This window comes from Siphateles boraxobius, unplaced genomic scaffold, assembly GCF_051911475.1.
Source record: "Siphateles boraxobius isolate OS27281-9 unplaced genomic scaffold, OSU_SipBor_1 119, whole genome shotgun sequence".
Classification (NCBI taxonomy): domain Eukaryota; kingdom Metazoa; phylum Chordata; class Actinopteri; order Cypriniformes; family Leuciscidae; genus Siphateles; species Siphateles boraxobius.
This window is the reverse complement of record NW_027508721.1, coordinates 3231353-3254216: the sequence shown is the minus strand read 5'-3', so window position 1 is coordinate 3254216 and position 22864 is coordinate 3231353. Positions and strand designations below refer to the sequence as shown.

At 44.8% G+C, this 22864-nt stretch overlaps 1 protein-coding gene across 4 annotated transcripts in view; it reads right to left on the bottom strand.

The window, feature by feature from the left end:
* Positions 1–5081: 5081 nt before the first annotated feature.
* tll1 (tolloid-like 1) overlaps positions 5082–22864 on the bottom strand; it is a 56087-nt gene continuing 38304 nt past the window's right edge. For all 4 annotated transcript variants that reach the window (XM_077204332.1, XM_077204336.1, XM_077204341.1 and 1 more), the window contains 5 exons: positions 22061–22186; positions 11207–11334; positions 8713–8926; positions 8085–8335; positions 5082–7994 (listed from right to left, as the gene is read on the bottom strand). In XM_077204332.1, the coding sequence (XP_077060447.1) occupies positions 7860–7994; positions 8085–8335; positions 8713–8926; positions 11207–11334; positions 22061–22186 (854 nt within the window). In that variant the 3' untranslated portion in view covers positions 5082–7859. The remainder of the gene's footprint in view (positions 7995–8084; positions 8336–8712; positions 8927–11206; positions 11335–22060; positions 22187–22864) is intronic.

Genomic DNA, 22864 nt, shown 5'->3' with positions numbered 1-22864 from the left:
AAGGTTCCCCCGTACCCTATAACCAGTGGCGTCATTCCTCCAATGCTAACTTGACCGCCAACAACTCTCTGTTACCAATACCGTAGTTACGTTTGGCAGACGAAAAGCGATGAGAAAAAAGCGCGCAAGGGTTAACCTTGTCGTCCACAGGAGACCGCTGGGAAAGAACTGTGCCTACCCCCACCTCTGACGCGTCCATCTCCACCACGAACTGACGTGAGGGACTATGAGAATAGGAGCCGAAACGAAGTGGCTCTTGAGGTTGGTAAATGCCGCTTCCGCAGCATAAGACCACCTGAACGCCGTTCTGGTGGAGGTCAAGGTGGTCAGAGGAGTGGCTAGTTGGCTGAAATTACGAATAAAACATTGGTAAAAATTGGTGAATCCCAGAAACCTCTGCAGGGCCTTACGGTAATCTAAGGTAATCCAATCTCTAATTAGCCAATCCACCACAGCCTTAACGTTATCAGGATCAACGCGCACTCCCTCGGATAAGACGCTATACCCCAAGAACGGGACTGACTGTGAATGAAACGCGCACTTCTCCACCTTGACAAAAAGCCCATTCTCGAGCAACCTTTGGAGCACTCGTCTGACGTTTTGAACGTGTTCCTGGAGAGATGAAGAAAATATCAATATGTCATCCAGGTAGACATATATGAACTGGTCGACCATGTCTCTCAACACATCATTAACGAGTGCTTGGAAAACGGCGGGGGAGTTGGACAGGCCGAACGGCATAATCAAGTATTCAAAGTGTCCCCTGGGGGTATTAAACGCCGTTTTCCACTCATCCCCCCTTCTTATGCGGACCAAATGATAAGCGTTGCACAGGTCCAGTTTCGAGAAAAGAGACGCTCCCTGCAACCGCTTGAAGGCTTGAAGACATTACATTTAGCTGACGCTTTTATCCAAAGCGACTTACAATTGCTATATTTCAGAGGTCGCACTCCTCTGGAGCAACTAGGGGTTAAGTGTCTTGCTCAGGGACACATTGGTGTCTCACAGTGGATTCGAACCCGGGTCTCTCACACCAAAGGCATGTGTCTTATCCACTGCGCCATCACCACCCCATTAGCGGCAAAGGATATGTATTCTTTACCGTAATGTTGTTCAACCCTCGGTAGTCAATGCAGGGTCGCAGGGAGCCATCCTCCTTCCCCACGAAAAATAATTTGCCCTTAGGCAGAGACGTACCTGGTAGTAAATCTATGGCACAGTCATAGGGACGATGCGGAGGATCTTACTGAACTCTTCCTTCAGGTCGAGATACTCGTGATGCACGTTTGACAGATTCACTGGTTCCTCCTGCAACACAGAACGAGAGACAGACGAACAGGCAGACGAGAGACATGAGACATAACATGGAACACTCCAGGCAGAGACAGAGTTCTGACCCTACTCTATCTTGGGTCCTTGTTTCACCAACAATGGGTGCCCCAGGACAACGGGAACCAGGGGTGACTCAGTGAGGAGAAATGAAGTCCTTTCAGTGTGGTTGCCGGAGGTGGTGAGGGTGATGAGACCAGTGGAGTGAGTGATACCCGAGAGTTCTTGCCCATTGAGTGTTTTGATAAAGATGACGTGTTCCAAGGATGTGACAGGAATGTGAAGTCTCCGGGCCAAGGAAAAAATCCATCAAGTTGCCCTCAGCCCCCGAATCCACCAGCGCCTGGCAGTTGTGGAATTGGTCAGCCTAGTGCAGTCTTACCGGGAGGAGAGTGGTGGACGAGGGTTTGGTCATGGAAAGCCCGCCCGACAGTAGCCTCCGTGAGAGGTGAGCTCGGACACCTGCATTACCAGAGCCTGTATAGCCCGACCAGTGGCGATGATGTGTTCGTCCTGCCGATGCATACAGGCGCTGCTGCTGGCGAACATACCCTCTAATCCTGGTGTCCTCGCTGAATCCATCATGTGGTCAGATGGTTCTGTCATAACTCTGAAGGAAGAAGTCAAAAGGATTCAATCCCTGGTGAGCCTCAACAACCAACTGACAAAGACAGGACGAAGCAACAAACAATATGTAGGACATCCCCATCAAAACAGCTGGCGCTGATCAGCCCATCAGCCGTGCTAATAAGCCACACTGATGAGCCGCGCCCACTCACACAACACGCACACACATAGAGAGGGCGAGTCAGTGAAACCATGAATCGTGACACAATTACAAAAAAAAATCTGAATAAGACTAGATAGATTTCAGCCTAAAAGAGATTCTTCACTGAATTGCGCCCTTGAGGGCAAGAACAGCATGTTCTTCCCCCAGACACTGCAAACAGAAATCATGTGGATCATCCTCAGAGATGGGCCTAAGGCATGCATCTCATAATGGATTCTCTCGGCATATTTTTTTCTTTTGAAGAAAGAATGCTGAATCCTTCCTTACAATTGTAACTCATGCTTACATTCCGATGACATCAACATCAGAGGATATTTTAGCCAAATTCTTTTCGTGCCATACATGCTTCACAACTGGTTGAACGAAGAACACTTAAATGTTCTATTAGACTGCTGATTTCCTGTATCAACTAGTGAAGGCATTCCCCACAACCCCAACTTTCTTGCATGTGAGCTGCAGCTTTAGGACATTTAGATTGAGTGAGTGCATTTTCTGCATTCCTGCAAGGAAATAAGGAATAGGATGTCATGGTCAATTATCCTTTTGAATTAAGATTAAAATAGGACAACATTCATTTTTCCTTCAGTTAACATGAAGGAATGAAAGAACACTGGCAATGTTACGGATCTATGAGGGGGGACTCAAATGCAGAAATGAGTGATCAGGGGTTTATTTGAAAGCCAGCAGACAAGACAGGATATTGTAAGGGAGAGGAGGGTAAACAGTCCAAACAGTAGGCAGGGATGAGGCACAAAGACAGGCAGGCTGAGAGAGCGACCGCTGAATCCAACCCAGGATGACAGTAGGAAGGAGTGTAGACACAGAATGGCAGCAAGAGACTGGAGGAGAACAGTAAGTGCCAGACAGGATCACACGATACAAGGGGATCGACTCTCAGGGTACAAACAATTTTCTGCACCAGTCTTGCTGCTTGGCTGATGGTGTAAGCCACCAGGGAAGCTCAGGTTGGAGAACAAACTAGGGAAGACAAAAGACACAGCAAGCACAAGACACGACGAGACTAGACAAGGTGAGACTAAAGTAAGCTCTGACTAGAAAGTACAGTAGACTGTCAAACAAACAATGTAGCAAACAAAGTTTATGGCACACAGAAAGTACATAACGAACTGGCAAAACTTGAGGGCAAGAGAACACATAGGCCCAATCCCAATTCACATACTATCCGTCCTAAATAGTATTCGAAAATAGAATTAGTACGTCCCAAATTGTAGTATGTTGAAATGAGTGTTCCAAAGATACCTGGATGGTCTACTATTTCTGGTCAGAATCCGAAGTGCAGATCGATGCACAGTCTAACGGCTAATATTGCCCACAACCCATCGCGAGTTGGAAAAGGATTCGGTTAGAACTACAAACACGACTGAAAAGTGTTAAAAAACTACAGACATGGAGGACGCGCGAGTCCGGCAGTTATGTAGAGAGGTTTAGATAAAGGGGTTTGAGTGATTAATTATCAGTATCTAACCTGACGAAAATGTATTTATTCAACATTGTCTAAATTATATTGCATCTGCAGCAGCATTGTGAACTTTTTTAAAGATACGTTTAGCCATTACCTTTTAAATGCATCATTATATTCAAATTGCAAACACATGAGGAGAGTCTCCGCATGAAAGACCCACGACCGGCTGATGAACGTGCGACTACATTTCTCTACGAAACGGTAGGAAATCAAATTAGATTGAATGGAGGATTTTAACTGTGACAAGATGATTGACAAGGCAGTTTACAGTGACAGGACGCACGCGACAGATCTGTCCGTTAAAGATGACGTGATAGTATGTCCCAAAGCTTGCCTACTCATTTGCTACACACTCAAAAGTATGTACTTTTTCTTCACAAAAAGAGTACATACTTTTAGGTCGTAGCATAAGTAGGCGAATTGGGACTGGGCCATATAAAGGGAGCTGAGAAAAGAGGAACAGGTGAGCACACTCAGACAAGGAACAGGTGAACACACTCAGGCAAACGAGGACTCAACTAGACGCTCATGGCCAACACAAACAAAGACAGAGCCATATGTTCAAGCACAACAAAAACATAGAGACATGACACAAAGACAACACAGACAAAGCTGCCAGGGCAGAACCCTGACAGGAAAGGGTAACAAATATCATGAGCACTAACACTGAACATTAGCGCTAAACAGTTAGGTGATGATGTAAAGTGATTCTTTTGAACTTTTTCTATATTGTTTATATATCGCAGAATGCAAATTTATCCGTGCAGCTTTTAGTGGAGTTTTAAGTTATTGAATTGTTAGAGTAATAAAGATACATGTACAAATTATTAATAATAAAAAGCGGGTCGTGCTTGATATTCAAACGAGTTATTAAAAGTGCAATATGCCATGAAAAAGAACTCAAATTCAGTACTCGCAGGTCGACAGGCAACTTTCTGTGCATGCACTCCGAGTCTAGAAGGGTCTGTCTGCATCCTGCAGTTCTACAAAAAACGCCCCTGCAAGTAACACCTACTAAAGTTACGCTTTGTCATTGACTGAAACAATCTTTAAGTAGTCATAAAGTAGACTACATCTATTTTGTTTAATATATCAGAAATCAGAATCTGAGGTAGGCCTATTTCATATTTTGATTTTAAATTAATTTCCATGTATTTATGCCCATCTCTGGACTTTAAGGATGATGGAATTGGATGTGCTAAAAATGCTAAATCACTTCGAAGCTTTAGGACTCTTTCCTTCTACTTATTGTAAGTTGAGACAATGTTCAGAGCTACTGTGAGGAAGCTCAAATATAAGAGAGTTTTGACTTTTCTGTCTACATACAAACATTATACTATATTATCCATCAGCTTTTGAAAAAAAAAAAACATATTTGCTATCCACCTAAGCACCCACATAAGAACAAAGAACACACTAATGTGCCTAATGTACAAGTAGAGAGGAAGAGATTAAGAACAAATGAGACAGCACATTTAATTGACCTGACATGAGTTTAATCACTGTTGAGAGTGAAGACTCCTCCATCATTAGGCTGATGATGAAACATTTTTTTCACATTATCATACGTCATAGTTCATCAAGAGTGGAATCAACAGGAGCTTGGCACATACAGAAATACTCACACGAGTCAGAACAGTCACATGACCTGTGACCAATAGATGCACACATACATATGTCACACACACAGTCTTACTGCCGACTTTAAAGCATTAAGATTAATGTAACATTATTTTGTGTGTGTGTGCATGTGTGTGTTTGCACATGATCATATACAAGCATATATGCATATATGTGTGCACGTGTTTGTGTAACTGGACAGAATAGGACGGCTTCAGGTCAGTCCATTTAAATTTCTTATTTTTAACATAAAGGTTCAAGTTCTTTAAACTTAATATCAAATAAAATATAATAATAATTTGAGGGGGGAAAAAAACAATTATCTACAGAAACATCATCATGTGCAATAATGTACATTTTGGTTCTAAGGCAATAATCATTCCTCCACAACACTAGTGCTGTCAATGCTGTGAGTTAATGTTCTGTGTTGATAAGCAACATAATTTTAACGTTGCCTCTCCGTTGCACCAACACATTCACTGAATGGCAGGAGCATTGCCTCATGGGACCTGTCGTTTTTTGAGACACTGAATAGCACCTTAAGAATTCCCTTCAACAAAGATTTTTCTTTTTTCTAAGCAGGGAAAACTCATCATTGGGGGTATAGCAACTGAGAACGTTCCCTTGCGATGAGTCTAGTTTTCATTGAGATTACGTGAGTTTTTCAGCTTCATTGGTACTGGGTTCATGGGTTCATTTCCACGATTGGAGAGCACACAGTTCCATACAGTCTCTTGCGTTAAGTGCATATAAAGCGCACAGGGTGAAGGTGGTTGTAGTCAGTTATCACAGCTGTAACAGACATATTATGCAAGGCTTTATGACATCGTTTCCTGTTCACATTATGTTCACTGTTTACTTCTTCAGGAGGCGTTACTGGAAGAGTGAGAAAACCACTGCTTTCTTCAACAGGCAAATTATAGAATTATATATCCTATCAGTTTTCTCTCTCTCACACAAAAACAATTCAAACAACTTCACATGGTTTCTGCAAATCATGAGAAGGCCCAAATTAAATCTGCAGACTAATTTTTTACATTTTAAGAAAAAGAAATCTATGCAATTCTTCAGAATAGAAATGGTGCAGATAGTTTGCACTCTTACTGATAGTTCAAACATTATTAAATTATACAAAGTATGCAATAAATGAACACACAAGGTGTGGGGGGTCTTTGTAAATGACAATTGCACACAGATTCCTTGTGGGCCTGCTCAAGAATGAAGCACAACTGGGTCTCATTCACTAACAAATTGTGTGGATTATTTAGAATTTGTATGCACAACTTCGAGAACTTCTCATGAAAAACGAATGCCTAATTCACAACGAGCACACTCATGCGTACACAACCTCATTCTAATGTTAATGAATTTGGAATATTCTAAATGAGTGGCAGCCCAAGGTTAGTCATTTGCATAAAACACACCAAAACCATCTCCATCTAAAGATGTTCCGATCAAAACCAGTTCAAACATAATAAACACCTTTAAGGCATATGCATATCTGTGTTGTTGTTATACAGGGAAACCTTGCAGCTCAAACTATAATGCAGGTTTTCACTGTATATGATGAAAGAGATTAAATGTTTATGTATAAAATTTAATCTTAGCACAATTATGAGGCCACCCAGAGCTTGTGAATTTTGGGTATGTGTGGTTTAAGTTGTGCCTAATTTTTTAAAAGAAATTTAGAAGAAATTTTAGTACAAATAAATGTTTTGTTGTTATTTGTAAAACGTTCGTTCGCAGATTTCACACACAAACTCGTGTGTGCGTAAGCTTAGTGAATGAGACCCACTGTTTTAAAAAATCTTTGTAGTCATAAACGCTTGTGTTGAATTGCTATGTCCGTCATAGCAGACATAAGCAATGGGCTACATATATTGTATTTAAGTAAGCTCATTGTTGAATAGGGCTACATATTTACTTTTGCACTTTTGATGGAAAGAAAATGGGTTTTGCCCGAATAATTGTAAAATTAACAACCACATCATTTTAAAAACATTTGAATGAGTTCAGTCTGGTATTTGAAGGCCTCACTCTCTCTCTCTCAAACACACACACACACACACACACACACACACACACACACACACACACACACACACACACACACACACACACACACACACACACACACACACACACACACACACATTTTAGCTGAGGTACAGTGTGGTGTGGCATCAGCAGCCAAACTGTCCAGAATGACATGCACACACACACACTCAAGTTCAATAGCAGTTCCTTAATAGTCTTATTGTCATTGTCTCTTCGTTTCAGTTATTTTACATGACTATCACTGTCTTATCTGAACAACAGAGAGCCAACAAAAAGTTTTTGTGTGTGAGTGTGTGTGTTTGTCCAGGGGTCCAGTCAAAGAGCGCAGGACAGCACTCCTGTGCGCAGAGCTATCCCACACATAAGAGCAGCTGATGTGTCAAAGGTCAATATGACAGCACTTCCACAGTGGCTGAACATAAAGAGGCAAATCCAATGCAGGAAACCCATCGCAGCTTGGTCTTTGATTGACACATATCAATCTCAATTGATTATTTTCTGGAGTCCGTTTCTCCTTGTTTTAGCATTTCATCCCTGTGCTCGGTCTCTCTGGAGTCTCTCTCACCTCTAGGGAAGACGTTACTTGCGTGTGTGTAGCGCCTCCTGGAACTTTGTACTAGTGTAGTGGATGTGGAAGCCTTTCTTACTGATCGTGTCATCAGAGTGGAAATGGATCAACACGGCATCGCCAGCAGAGTAAAGCTCCTCACGAGGCTAAACACAGGAGAGAGGGGTCAGTAGAAAAAATACAACAAGCTGTATGACATTAGAATATATTTAGCTCAAAGCACACACAGCTCGTACCCCAGATCCACAAAAGCGTCCGAGTTTGTGCGCTCCGGTGTCGTAGCCATCGTAAAGTTCGATGTAGTCATACCCGCAATCGGCCTCCTCCTCCACCTCAAAGGTGGTGAAAGTAAGCTCGATGCCGTAACCCGACTCTGCCGTTATGAGCCACTCACAGTCGGTATGGCCGGGGTAGTTATTATCCCCAAACTGAGAATGAGAATACAGGTTCTTCTGACGCACCTCTGCTTTCAGCCTCCCACCACACTCTACACACAAACACACACATATATACTGTCAATAATGATCATCATTGATTTACTTAAAATTCTTCACCCCATCAGAAATGGTTCTGTTCAATTCCACTAATGTTATTATACCAATGTCATAATGTTGTAGGCTGTAATAGCTAACAAGTTTCTTTTCTCTTTTTTGTTGACTGTAATAAGCAAAGGTAAGAGCTTAGCAGCAGGTCAAATGATAAAAGGCAACACCTCAGGGACTCTAATCAACATGTAATGCAGGATTGATACACTAGATGGCTCTGTTAAACTGTAAGCATGAAATGAGAATTGCTTCTATGAACACTTGAATCACATCTGATCCAAGTGCTATACACTACATGCAAATAATCAATGGTAGTCACCAGTTGAGTGAGTGGCCTGAAAGCCTTTCCGCTGGACTGAGGCGTCAGAGATGAATCGCAGGTACATCTTGTTGCCTATAGAGATGAGCGGTTCTGGAATCTTACTGCCGCACAGACGGCTCAGGATGGGTGTCTTGTCCGAGTCACCGTCAAAGGCCTCCAGGTGATCATACGCGCATTCCTGGTGCTGCTCAATTTCAAACTCATTAAAAGACTAGAAACAGAAGGAGACAACACAGGAAAAATGAAGTTAAACAATAATTCTAGCCGAACAACAGTAATAAAAGGTTTCTCTTCTTTAACCTCCTCACCTAAAAGTTGAACACATTTGGCATATTAAAGAAGCAGATAAACATTTTTGGCTGTGACAACCCAATTGTTTATAGAGGGGTGCAGGGACGACATCAAAACCTCACCCCCTGGTTCCCTTGAGATTTTCCTATGGGACACGCTGTTGAAGGGTTTTTCAATTTATGAGTAAAATAAAGCCTAGGGTAAACATAACTTGACGATACTTCGTTTTGTTCTACAACGTAAATTACACACAAGTCACAACCATACCAAAAACATGATTATTTAAGCAGTTATGTTCATTTTTGAAAACGTACATTTTAAATAAGTAACTATAGTTTGGGGTGTGAGTGTGTGGAGTTTACGCTGTAGAACAAAACGTCAATTTTGTTTGACATCATTTTACTCATAAATTGAAAACCGTCATTATAAAACCCAATAGGAAAATCTTGAGGGAACCAGCGGCGAATTAGTCTTCGGGGTTCTGACGTCATCCCTGCACCACTCTATTTGGTGGCTATAGGAATGGAAATCTCAACTTTCAGTTAAAAGACATAATTGCCTCTTTTTTTATTTGTTCATGCACATTAGCAGGACCATCCTAAAAATATATATTTTAGTGTGATTTGAGCTTAAGACGCTAAATTTGTATAAACTGAATAAATGTTAAACAATACTTTAATTGCAGACTGTCACTGTTACTGAAACTAAAACATTACTGATATGATACAATGCTGTACAAAAGTATTGTAAAATTAATACTTCAATTCAGCAAAGATGCAATAAATTGGTGAACAGTAAAGATGACATTTACATTGTTAAAAATATTCATATTTCAAATAAATGCTTTTCATTTTTCTAGTCATTTAAGAATCCTGAAAATACTTCAATAAGCAGCACAACTTTTATTTACATTGATAAATGTTTTTTGAGATTATTAGAATGATTTCTGAAGGATCATGTGACTGAAGACTGGAGTAATGGCTGCTGGAAATTCAGCTTTGACATCACATGAATCAATTTTGTTTTAAAATATATCCAAATAGAAAACCATTATTTTAAGTTTTTCACACTATTTCACACTAAATATTTCACACTATTAATGTTTTACTGTAATTGTAATCAAATAAATGCAGCCTTAGTGAGCATAATATACTTTTTTTCAGCAAAATATTTAATAAACAAATATACAAGGGGCGGATATATGAATGATGGGTGTTTCAATTCTACATCTGCAGAGCTTTCTGTAAGTGTGGGTTCATTGTCCTACTTGCAAAATTGCTGCTTGAGGGTGTTGCCTAGATGGCCACTGAGTGGCCTGCCTTAATAAAACTTAAAACTGGGTTATGTACGTTGAACCATCCGCAAATCCCTGAACCATCGCATGAGATTGAATTTCATGTTTTAAAGTCATTGTACCTTTTGTGCTCGCAACATTAGCATTACGTAAAAAGCCAGCTGTTGCCGCTACGCACAGAGACAGCAATGAAAGCAAAGCCGTGGTGATAAAGTTACTCTACAAATGTATTATGAGAACTTCAAACGTTAATGTCGAAATGATATATTAATTCTAATGGACCCTAAAACGATCAATCCTCAAAAACACTTGTACCTCACCCAAACAAACAATAACACTGTCCTTTTTGTGTTCTGAGAGATTAGGGCCATTTAGAATCAGTTTAGGTCTAAACGAAAGACTTAGAAGTCCGATCCAGACAGCAGTGGGAGACACTGAGGTCATCCTTTAAACCCCTGCCATAGCGGTCTGCTAATACATATTTGCTTTCACACACTAGTATGTTAAAATCCTAACCGAACTGAAATATGAGCAAGAGGACACAACTGTTTTATTATTATGAATTATTAGATATCTTGGCTTTCTTTTATCTTGTGCTTTTTTTGTGGGAGAGTGTATATGTCTACGTATTGGGGCAGAGAGGTATTTGCATGGCCACGTGTTTGTTTAAGAGCAGATTATACATGTGTGCATTTTAATGTGAGCATGTGTGAGTGGGAATGTGTGTGATGTGAGATTGTCTTTGGTCGAACGTTAGAGGACCACAATAGGATTACATGTATGTTTGTATCTCTGCTCAGGTCAATAATATCTGTGTGCTTGTTTACTGAGTGTAAAGGTTGAGGAGATGTTTGTTTATAATATTAAGGTGTGTTTAACAGAAGCAGAATTATTATAAAAACTCACAATTTTGACCCGGTGGCCGGGTGTGGCGGTGATGTCCCACGTGCACTCTTTTCTGCTGGGGTACTTGTCAGGCCAGTTGGGACTGCTGATGGTTCCACTCGTGCTGTGGATCTTGTGCTCACACTCAGCTGATAAACAGGTATGGGGGGAAGGGGGAAAAGATCATTAGAAACAGTTATGCAGCACAATGATAACATGTGAGTAATTAAGGTTAGATAACAATGACCCATGATTACTCCCAGGCAGAATTATGGGGGGGAATCTTTGGAATTCTGTGGAATGGATTTAAATAAATGAATCTATCTTTGATAAATAAATAGTCAGGCTTGAAAAGCTTTTTGCTACATCATTTTACGGTCAAAACCCATAATCTTTTAGCAGCACCCATACCCTTTTCACATTTCCAGAAGTCGTCATAGCTGGGTAAACTTCTATATTGGTGAATAGAAATACATTTTGCATTCTCATTTGCTCCAACAGCAAATTAAATATCCATGATATTTCTATGACTTTCCAAAAGAGGAAAAAAATATCATGGTCAGAAGAAAGAAAGATGTCAAATTTGCTTTCACGCCCAAACACCAACAAATCAGCGTTAACAATTTTTTACATTTATTTAATGCAAATATAACACAAAGTATAGTTATAAATGTCAAATTTCATCATATTTTTAAGTATAAAAAACGTCTCGGTTACATATGTAACCCTCGTTCCCTGAGTAGGGAACGGAGACGTTACGTCGGATGACGACGAATGGGGGTTTCGCCTAGAAAGCCAATCATCTTCGTGTATTATAAAACGAGCCAATGGCGATGAAATGCCATGGGTCTGCGGAATTTGCATAGCGTAACTCCGCCCCACCTCGTGGGTATAAAAGGAGGACGCTCGGCAACATGCAGATATGTCTTCGCTGAGGAGCCGAGACTGAACTCAGGCGTCTACCCAGCGGTACAGCGGAAGTGGCAGGGAGACGTAACGTCTCCGTTCCCTACTCAGGGAACGAGGGTTACATATGTAACCGAGACGTTCCCTTTCGTAGTCACTCCGAGTTACGTCGGATGACGACGAATGGGGGTCCCCGTGAAATCACGCCACCTTCACAGCTGTCTTCCAGTGCCCTGCGAAAAGTCTGATCCCCCTGTCGTGATACTGGCACAGACGAAGGAGTCCTACTTAACACAGGAATACCAAGGTACACTGGGAAGCATATCTCAGAGGAGATATGCCGCAGCATGCCTACCCGTAGGGAGGACTTAAGATACACATATGGCCGGAGGGCTACATATGGAGGAACACTGGAGTGACCAGCCCGAGGGGTGGCAACTTTCAACTCCAGGAGGGCAAGATGGCTTGCCAAGGGAAAGACACATGCTCAAGGAGGCTTACAGTGGAAATACACATGTGGGGGTTACTCAGGGAGGAACCATGCACACGGAGGCACCTAGCCGACGCCCAGGCAATAGACACTGGCGCCAGCATCAACAGTGCTGGAGGAACTCAGGGCTTCAGAGAGGAAGGCTCACCTGAGGAATAATCGCACGTATCCAGTCCGTGGAGTGGAAAGGCGAGCAAGCGAAGACACCTGAGCGGGTCCAGTACTAGCTGACTGAAGCGAGTACACGAGAGGACACAGGCTCCACTCGGAGATTGTAGAATCTGGCGAATGTGTTGGGTGTCGCCCAGCCTGCAGCTCTACAAATGTCTGCCAGCGAGGCGCCATGCGCTAGAGCCCAAGAGGAAGCCACACTCCCGGTGGAGTGGGCTGTCACACCAAGGGGGCACGGTCGGCCTTGCTGTTGGTAAGCCAAAGCAATGGCGTCCACTATCCAGTGAGACAACCTCTGCTTTGAGAGAGCCTTTCCCTTCAGTCTCCCACCATAACAGACAAAGAGCTGGTCTGAGGTCCTGAAACACTGCGTTCTGTCTACGTAAGCGCGGAGAGCGCGTACTGGACAGAGCAGTGCCAAGGCTGGGTCTGCCTCCTCCCGGGGCAGCGCTTGCAGGTTCACCACCTGGTCCCGGAAGGGAGTGGTGGGAACCTTGGGCACATATCCAGGCCGGGGTCTCAGGATCACGTGAGAGTGACCGGGCCCGAATTCCAGGCACGCTTCGTCAACGGAGAATGCGTGCAGGTCCCCTACCCTCTTGATGGAGGCCAATGCAACCAGGAGCGCTGTCTTCATAGACAGGAACTTAAGCTCCACTGATTGCAGAGGCTCAAAGGGAGCCCTCTGCAGGGCATTTAAGACCACTGAGAGGTCCCAAGAGGGAACGAGAGGAGGACGAGGAGGATTTAGTCTCCTCGCTCCTCTCAGGAACCTGACGATCAGGTCGTGCTTCCCCAGAGACTTACCTTGAACTGCTTCGTGATATGCGGCGATAGCGGCCACATACACCTTCAGGGTGGAGGGAGACAGCCTTCGCTCCAACCCCTCTTGCAGGAAGGAAAGCACGACAGAGATCGAGCACCTCCTGGGGTCTTCTCGACGAGAAGAGCACCAGTTGACGAAGAGGTTCCACTTCAACGCATAGACATGTCTCGTGGACGATGCTCTAGCGGAAGTGATGGTAGCCGCCACCGCTGGTGGCAGGGTACTCAAACCTGCCTCGTCCCGTCCAGGAGCCACACGTGGAGCCTCCAGAGATCGGGTCGAGGGTGCCAAAGGGTGCCCCGTCTCTGAGAAAGGAGATCCTTCCTCAGAGGAATTGGCCAAGGAGGTGCTGTCGCGAGGAGCACCAGTTCGGAGAACCAGGTCCGGGTGGGCCAATACGGCGCAACCAGAACGAGCTGCTCCTCGTCCTCCTTGATCTTGCACAAGGTCTGTGCGAGAAGGCTCACTGGGGGAAACGCATACTTGCGTAGGCCCCGCGGCCAGCTGTGCGCCAGTGCATCCGTGCCGAGAGAGCCCTCGGACAGGGAATAGAACAGGGCGCAATGGGTCGAGTCGTGAGAGGCAAACAGATCTATCTGTGCGTCCCCGAACTGGTCCCAAATCAGCTGAACCGACTGGGGATGGAGTCTCCATTCGCCGGAGATGGGCCGAAACCGTGACAGCTCGTCGGCTGCAAAGTTCCGATCTCCCGGAATGTAGATAGCACGAAGGGACCTCAGGTGCTTCTGACTCCATAAGAGGAGGTGGCGTGCGAGTTGCGACATACGGCGGGAGCGTAGACCACCCTGACGGTTGATGTACGCTACAGTCGCGGTATTGTCTGAACGGACTAGTACGTGTTGACCCCTGAGCAACGTGAGGAAACGGTGCAGGGCAAGGCGTACTGCCAGCAACTCGAGGCAATTGACGTGCAAAAGGCGCTGGGGTCCTGTCCAGGAGCCCGCGGCAGCATGTCCGTTGCACATGGCGCCCCAACCCGTGGAAGAGGCATCTGTGGAGACAACAACATGCCTGGAAACTCGTTCTAGGGGAACTCCGGCCCGTAGAAAGCTGAGGTTCCTCCACGGAGTGAAGGACTGACGGCAGGTCGGAGTCACTGGGACTCGGAACGTGCCGTGATGCCATGCCCACCTCGGGACTCGATCGCGAAGCCACAGCTGAAGCGGTCTCATATGAAGCAATCCGAGCGGCGTTGCTGCGGCTGCGGATGCCATATGCCCCAGGAGCCTCTGAAACAATTTCAGTGGGACCGCACTCTTGCCATCGAACTGTCGAAGGCAAGTCAGCAGCGAGTGTGCGCGCTCGCTCGTAAGCTGCGCGGACATGGCGACCGAGTCGATCTCCATACCGAGAAAAGAGATCCTCTGCACGGGGCAGAGTTTGCTCTTCTCCCAGTTGACCCGAAGGCCCAGACGGGCTAGGTGCCGAAGCACAAGATCCCTGTGTTCGCAAACCTCGAGAGTGAGCTAGGATCAGCCAGTCGTCGAGATAGTTCAGGATGCGAACCCCGTGTTCCCGAAGGGGAACAAGGGCAGCCTCGACGATCTTCGTGAAGACGCGAGGAGACAGGGCTAGCCCGAAGGGGAGAACCGCGTACTGGTATGCCTGCCCCTCGAAAGCAAACCGTAGGAACGGTCTGTGTCGAGGTAAGATGGAGACATGAAAGTAGGCGTCCTTCAGGTCTATGGCTGCAAACCAATCCCGTGGCCGCACACATTCGAAAATGCGTTTGGCCGTGAGCATCTTGAACGGCAGCCTGTGAAGGGAGCGGTTCAAGACGCGCAGATCCAGGATCGGCCGTAACCCACCGGATTTCTTGGGGACAATGAAGTACGGGCTGTAAAACCCTGACCTCATCTCGGCTGGAGGGACAGTCTCGATTGCACCCTTCGCCAGCAGGGTAGCAACCTCCGCTCTCATGATAGGGGCATTGCCACCGACCATAGTGAAGCGAACTCCCCTGAAGCGGGGAGGAGACCGTGCGAACTGAATCGCATAGCCGAGCCTGATAGTTCTGGCGACCCAGCGAGAAAGGCTGGGAAGCTCCAACCAAGCTGTCAGATACTGAACCAGCGGGGTCATACGAACCACAGGCGTCCCCCCGGAGGGGCAGCGAAGCGGAGTGACCAGCCCAGGCGAGGGTGGCAAAGCGGCCCGGAGCGGGGGCGCGGTCATGCTCCGCGTCCTGACAGAGGAGACCAGGGAAGGACCAGCGTTCCACGGGGGTCTGCTCTGCCAGGGGTCTGGCGATAGAGGGGGACGAGAGTGGTGAGGTCCGGAGACGGCACACACTGTCGCCCGCACCCTCCGGGACAGAGGGGGACGGGAGTGGCGAGGCCCGGAGGCGGCACACACTGCGGTCCGAGAACTCTGTGACAGAGGGGGATGAGAGCGGCGAGGCCCGGGGGCGTCGCGCACTGTCAACCGGCTCTGTGTGCTCAGTGATGGGTGTATTGATTCTTTCTTTGACCATAATAGGGTACTGCCCACCCGTGGGTGGGCAGCGGGAGAACAAAAGATTCTCCCCCGGCCCTCCGCCGGGGGAAGGAGGGGGCCTGCAACCACCTCCTGGGAAAAAACCGACACCATCACTGAGCAGCCCGTCTCAGGAGCGCCGCTTAGCCTGGCGTTTAGCGGGGCGCGGGGCTGGAGAGGGCTGTGGCGCCTTCCTGCGGCCTCCTCCACGACGCGGCCCGGGTGAAGGCTGCTGCTGGGGCCGTGCGGGAGGGGAGGGAGCCACAGGAGGGCGCCCTCGGCGGCGAGCAGTCTGAGGTGTCTGTACCGACGGCTGGGTGGAGGCAGCAGCAGGCCGTCGGGGCAGAATATGTTTAATCGCCTCAGACTGCTTCTGTGCGGTTGAGAACTGCTGGGCAAAGTCCTCAACCGCTCCGCCGAAGAGGCCGGCCTGGGATATGGGGGCGTCGAGCAGACGGGTACGCTCGGCGTCCCGCATATCAGCCAGGTTCAGCCATAGGTGACGCTCCTGGACCACAGAGGTGGCCATCACCTGACCCAGGGAGCGTGAGGCCACTTTCGTCGCTCGGAGAGCGAGGTCAGTGGCGGCACGCAGCTCATTGAAGAGCCCTGGGTCAGTCCCCGCCTCGTGCATATCTCTGAGCAGCTGGGCCTGGTAGACCTGCAAGGTGCTCATCGCATGCAGAGCGGCAGCCGCCTGTCCTGCAGCTCTGTGAGACCTCGCCACTAAGGTGGACGAGAATCTACAGGCCTTGGACGGGTGCTTAGGATTACCACGAGATGAAGCACTCTGAGGACATAGTTGCATGGCAACAGAGCGTTCAACCGGGGGAATCCCAGTGTACCCATGGGCGGCTGCCCCATCGAGGGGAGGAAAAGCGGAGAAAGCTGACGAACGTACACGGGAGGTCAAGGGAGCCTTCCATGATTTCGTCAACTCCTCATGCACCTCCGGGAAGAATGGCATTGGGGTTGGCTGTGGCCGTGAGGCGGCAGCCGCACCCAAAAACCAATCATCCAACCGCGAGCGCTCAGGGCAGGGCGGAGGGTTCCACTCAAGCCCGATGCTCGCGGCGGCCCGGGAGAGCATGGCCGTCATCTCGGGATCTGATACGGGCAACGCTGGAGCTCCAGAAGGAGGCAACGCAGCCGCATCGTCACTTCCCGATGACTCTTGCCCGCCTTGTGATGCCGCGATCGACATCGAGTCTTCCTCTGGAGCGCCGAATGAAACACGCGGGGCATCGAAGGATGAACCCGGTAGAATCACCGCGGCACTCGCGGGTTGCAACACTGTAGAGGGGGGCGTGGTCCGAGGACGCATCGTCGGATTGTCCCACACCGTAACCCTCAGATCACCCTGTCCACCAGCCGAAGTACAGCCTCTCGTGGAGGATGTAGATCGGGGTGTGGATGAGGGGACTCTCTCCCGAATGAGATCATTGAGTCTAGACCTCAGTGTTGCGATGGCCATGTTCCCACAGAAGGAACATGAGTCATCCACAAGCGCTGCTTTAGCGTGCTCTAAGCCCAAACACGCAAAGCAGCGATTGTGCCCATCAAAGGAAGACAGGAAACGACCGCACCCAGAAGAACACGGGCGAGACATCTTTAAAAAGACGTGCCACGTGCAGCTCTTTTAGAGAAAAAACTCAGCGATGCTGAGGCGACCAGGGAGAAACACACAGACTGGCAGATCACTGCTCAGATCGCAGGCAATGTGAACTCGCTGGGTACCGCCGTCACACCAACACCGGAGAGTTCGCTCGTCACAGAAGATGAAGTCAGGATTGGCTTGTGGAGTGAAGAGAAGCTCTTGGCTCCGAAGCGAAAACATATCTGCATGTTGCCGAGCGTCCTCCTTTTATACCCACGAGGTGGGGCGGAGTTACGCTATGCAAATTCCGCAGACCCATGGCATTTCATCGCCATTGGCTCGTTTTATAATACACGAAGATGATTGGCTTTCTAGGCGAAACCCCCATTCGTCGTCATCCGACGTAACTCGGAGTGACTACGAAAGGGAACTGCTAAATTTATGATGTTAGTAGTAGTTAACAAGGGTCGACAAAACACTGTTATGTCATATAACAGTAAATTAAAAGCAATACAATTCTCATTTATGTGACTTCACTTGCTTTTTGAGAGATGTTTGACATCACTTTTCTCCAAATGAACTTTGCCCAGGTTATGAGGTGTGCACATCCCAGAAAGACTATTACAGAATGCTTAACCTTTAGAATGTTTACCTGCCCTCGTAGGTAATCACCTTTCTAATGAGTAAATGTCTCTTACAGGAGACTAGCCTTCTTTAACCTATACTCGATCATCCTCACTAGAAAATATTTAAAATATTCCTTTGGAATTTTTGGGAAAACGTGTCTGTGAGTGTGCTCATGTGTGTGCACAAGGTGAATTGATTGCAGCTAGATCCACGCCGTCAGTTAACCTGCTGTGGCCCTGAGAAACCAGGTCAGAAAAACATTTTCACCAAAACCCTGCAGAGTGTGTATATGTGTGTTGGAGTGGGTGTTATCCAATACTGTATGAATGAATGAGAACAGTCTGACCTCCTGTGGATTTCTCTGTATTCAAATAAGAGTGGCTTTTATTTGACATGAAACATTATAGAGATTGTGAAAAGCTGAATATTGATGAATGTGAATGAATTGAATGAATGTCATATAGATGAACTATATTTGATTGAGCACAGTTTCAACTCTATGCTAATCGCACTGTAGTATTTATTTTAAGCCTTTTGTCTTTTTTGATTCATATTTAGTTTAATGTATACTGTTCTTTTAATTTATTTAGTCTTTTCTGTTTGTTGTTTATTTAACCTTTTTTATCTTTATTTTTGATTTTTATGTAAAGCACTTTGTGTATGAAATATTACTATATAAATTAACTTGCCTTGCCTTATGTCTCCCTTATGCTTCAGTGACAGAACCACTTGAGCTGCATGAACTTTACAAATTTGTGTATAACCTGATGATCATCTTATCAAGCATGATTTGAGAATGTTCCAAAATCTTGTGCTTCAATGGAGGCTGAAAATTTGACCTTTTGTACAAAGGTGTTCACATGGTCAGTCACACAAATATGGTTATTTGAAGATGTTCTGAACTCTAATTGATTCTTCTTCACTTTTTATCATAACTGTAATTTTTTTTATTTTTCTAATCTAATGTGGCATTAGACATTTGGACCCCACTGTATTATCTAGAGTATTACCACTATCACACACACACACACACACACACACACACACACACACACACACACACACACACACACACACACACACACACACACACACACACACACACACACACACACACACACACACACACACACACACTAAGTCAGGATAAGCCTCTATTATTCCCTCTGATAATCAGGTCAGTGTGCATTAGTTAAAGGTATTTTCAGTATTTTGCCTCTGGTGTTCACACTCACACATGCACACATGCGTGCACACACACACACACTCACACATGCACACATGCGTGCACACACACACACACACACACACACACACACACACACACACACACACACACACACACACACACACACACACACACACACACACACACACACACACACACTGTTGGTTTGTGCATCTGTTTGAATGTGTATACATAAGGTAACTTGAAAGGAGTTTGAGTGTGTTTCTAGGTCAAACTTTATAAGTGTGATTTATCATTCCAAAGGCTATCTACATTTTTCTCTCTCTACACAAAATAATTAATTTTACAGTACCATAATTAAAGGCACAATATACGTATCAGACAGCCCTCTTGACTTTGTTATAATGATATTTTTGTGTAAATAGTAATACACAAGTAATACTTGTATAAGCAACTAGTAAAGCTGGTCTAGTATTGCTACTGATAGACTTTTAAGAGATACACATCTTACGCACATACATGAACATGCACAAAGGAAAATGAAAACAGAAGCAGGATTAAGACTTTGAAGCTTTGTGAAACTCCAGATGTTTAAAATCAGAGTCAGTGATCTAGCCTTGAAGAGACAGTAAAGACTGAGTGTGTGTGTGTCTGTGTGCGTGCGTGCGTGTGTGCGTGCGTGCGTGCGTGCGTGTGTGTGTGTGTGTGTATTCCAGGATGCCGCTGGTTTAACTTATTGACCCTGACTCTGGAGCTTAAATGGTAATATCTCTATCCTCCTCTCCTCAGGTCTAACTGTTTTTCTTTTCAAAGAGAAACACACACACACTGCTTTAAACTTTCCAAAGCCCACAAAAATTTTTTAAAAGGCCTGCAGGACTGGAGGTTGACAGTGCATGTATGAAAGGCGAGGTTTAGTGGGAGACACTGTTTGACTACAACAGACCATCTAAATGCTTCAACATGTGTGGAGATCTGGAGGACAACTGTTTCAAAGTTTACTTTAACGCTTTAAGTTCAGTCACCTCATTTATTGTATTTATAATGCAGCTCTAACTATTAACAGCACCTTTGTTATTTTATTTACATTGCTTTATTATTAGATTATTTAATTATTAAATGGTTTTAAAAGTTTTGTCTATCATCATTTTATCTGACCTCACTCTCACTGTATAAACAGGGTAGTTTTGCTTCTATGCCTTTAAGACATGGCCTCTTTGCATGTGAAATGATCATCCATGCTTTGTTATGTACTCCAGTATATCGGATTCAGTGTAGTTTTTATTTATACAATAACTACCCCATCCTTCATAACAAAGTTACTTTAAAGCCTGCAAAGATTCCATATTGAAATGTGCTACAACTGTTAAAGCTGCAGTCCGTAGTTTTTCCTCTGTGTCGCCATCTCTGTTTGAAATCTGCAATTGCATTTATTTGCCGAATTATCAACTTTATGTTGGTTGAGCCTCGGCACGGCCGAGCGCGGATGAATCCAATGTTTTGAGGAGAATGTGCGGCTGTCAGTCGGTGTGGATACTGTCATTCGGAATCACAGATTCTACTTTTTGGATTTTCACTGGAAAATGTCATCTGAACAAGTAAGTAACATCCACTTTTGTTCTGACCAACTAAGGGAAAAAAAGCTATAGAAAAGGCTATAAATCTCCACCTCCAACATCCTCACACGCAATATAGCCTACTAGCCGAGACTCCTTCTTTATGTGTACAGATCTGACGTAATGACGCAAAGACATGCACGAATTTCCCGGGGAAATCCACCAGTACCAATGGAATTAAAAACATTATTATAAGCTTACCGTTTTGAATCGAGCTAAGGCAAGCAGATAGTTTTGAACACTAGCTGGTTATGTACTTGCTCAAAAATTTATTTTGGATCATTTTTAACCCCCCAAAAATACGGAATGCAGCTTTAAGATTGTCACAGTGGTATTTGGGTTAGTTTGTTTTCATTTGGACTTGTCTGCTTGTATTCACATGTCATCTTCACTGTCAATGTCAGTTCAGCTGTATTACCTGTGTTTAGTCAAGCATCATCATCTGTATCACCTGTGTTCCGTTAATCAGTGTCATCTGTGTTTGCATTTAAGTTCCGTCTGTTCAGTCAGTCTTTGTCCGATGTCTGTTGCATTTAGTGTGTGTTGCTGCCTGTTCTGTATATTACTCCCATTAAACCTTTGGGTTGGAAAAGATACCTTCATCTTCTTCTGTCTTCGTGCAAAGGTCAGATTGAAATTTAAATCAGACTAATAATATGGCCCCATTGGAAAATAAGAAAAACATCGGATTGTTTCTAATTGTAATTTATATTTTAAATATTGCCTGAAAAGAGGCAAAAAGAAAAAAAATAAACAGGAAGAAAATCAGCACAAAAATGATTTACTCTGCATCTTAAATGCTGAGAAGTTTTTTTTTTTTTTTGTGGGTTTTTGCTCGTCTTCAGCAGAATGTAGTATAAACCAACATGCTTAAACATGCTAGATGTGCCACTGCCAGATGACTACCCTCACTTCTCTTCTAGCCACTATTATTCTTTTGCGAGTGCCTGTACATACCTTCCTTGCAGTCGTGTTTGTTCTCATGCAGAATAAAGCCGTTGCGGCATTGGCACACATAGCTGCCAATAGTGTTGATGCACTCATGCTGGCATCCACCGTTATCCTTTGAACATTCATCTTTATCTATAACAGAAAAAGAAGAGAGTGACGAACAGTGAGATCCAACCAGATCCTTTTGATTTCTCATCTTATTTTTATATCCTTTGAGACATTTATAAATCTGCATGAGAGATGATGGCCTGCGATTGTTGAGAGAAATATAACTCTACAGCATAAATTCTTACATCAGGAGTTTGATTTTGATTTTTCTGTAAAGAGTAATTGCATTGAGTGATGAACAATACACAAATGTCTATATTAGTTAAATAACCAAAGGAGATGCAAGAAAATCTTAAAAGTAACAGGGAGAAGAAAATAAAATAATGGGTAAATTCACAGTAATGTCACTTTTATCTGTGATATTTCAGTACAGAAATCGGCATCTTATTCGCTAACCACCCAAAATCAATTTAACCACATGCTAAATGCACTGAAACAAGGCAGCACCATATTTAAATTAAGCCACTGGCATTTTTTCTAGCACAAACACACCTTCATTCTATGTAAATTAGGTTCATTATAAATGCATATATTATAGATGTACCATTTTCTGATTTGCATAATTCCTTGAGTTAACTGGGCACAAAAAAAAAACTTTTGCAAATAAACTGATGTAAAATTGTGCACAAATGCCCCCTTTAAAACAGAGAACACAGGAGAGAATCATACGGTATGTTCTTGAGGAAGTGCTAAGCGACTGAG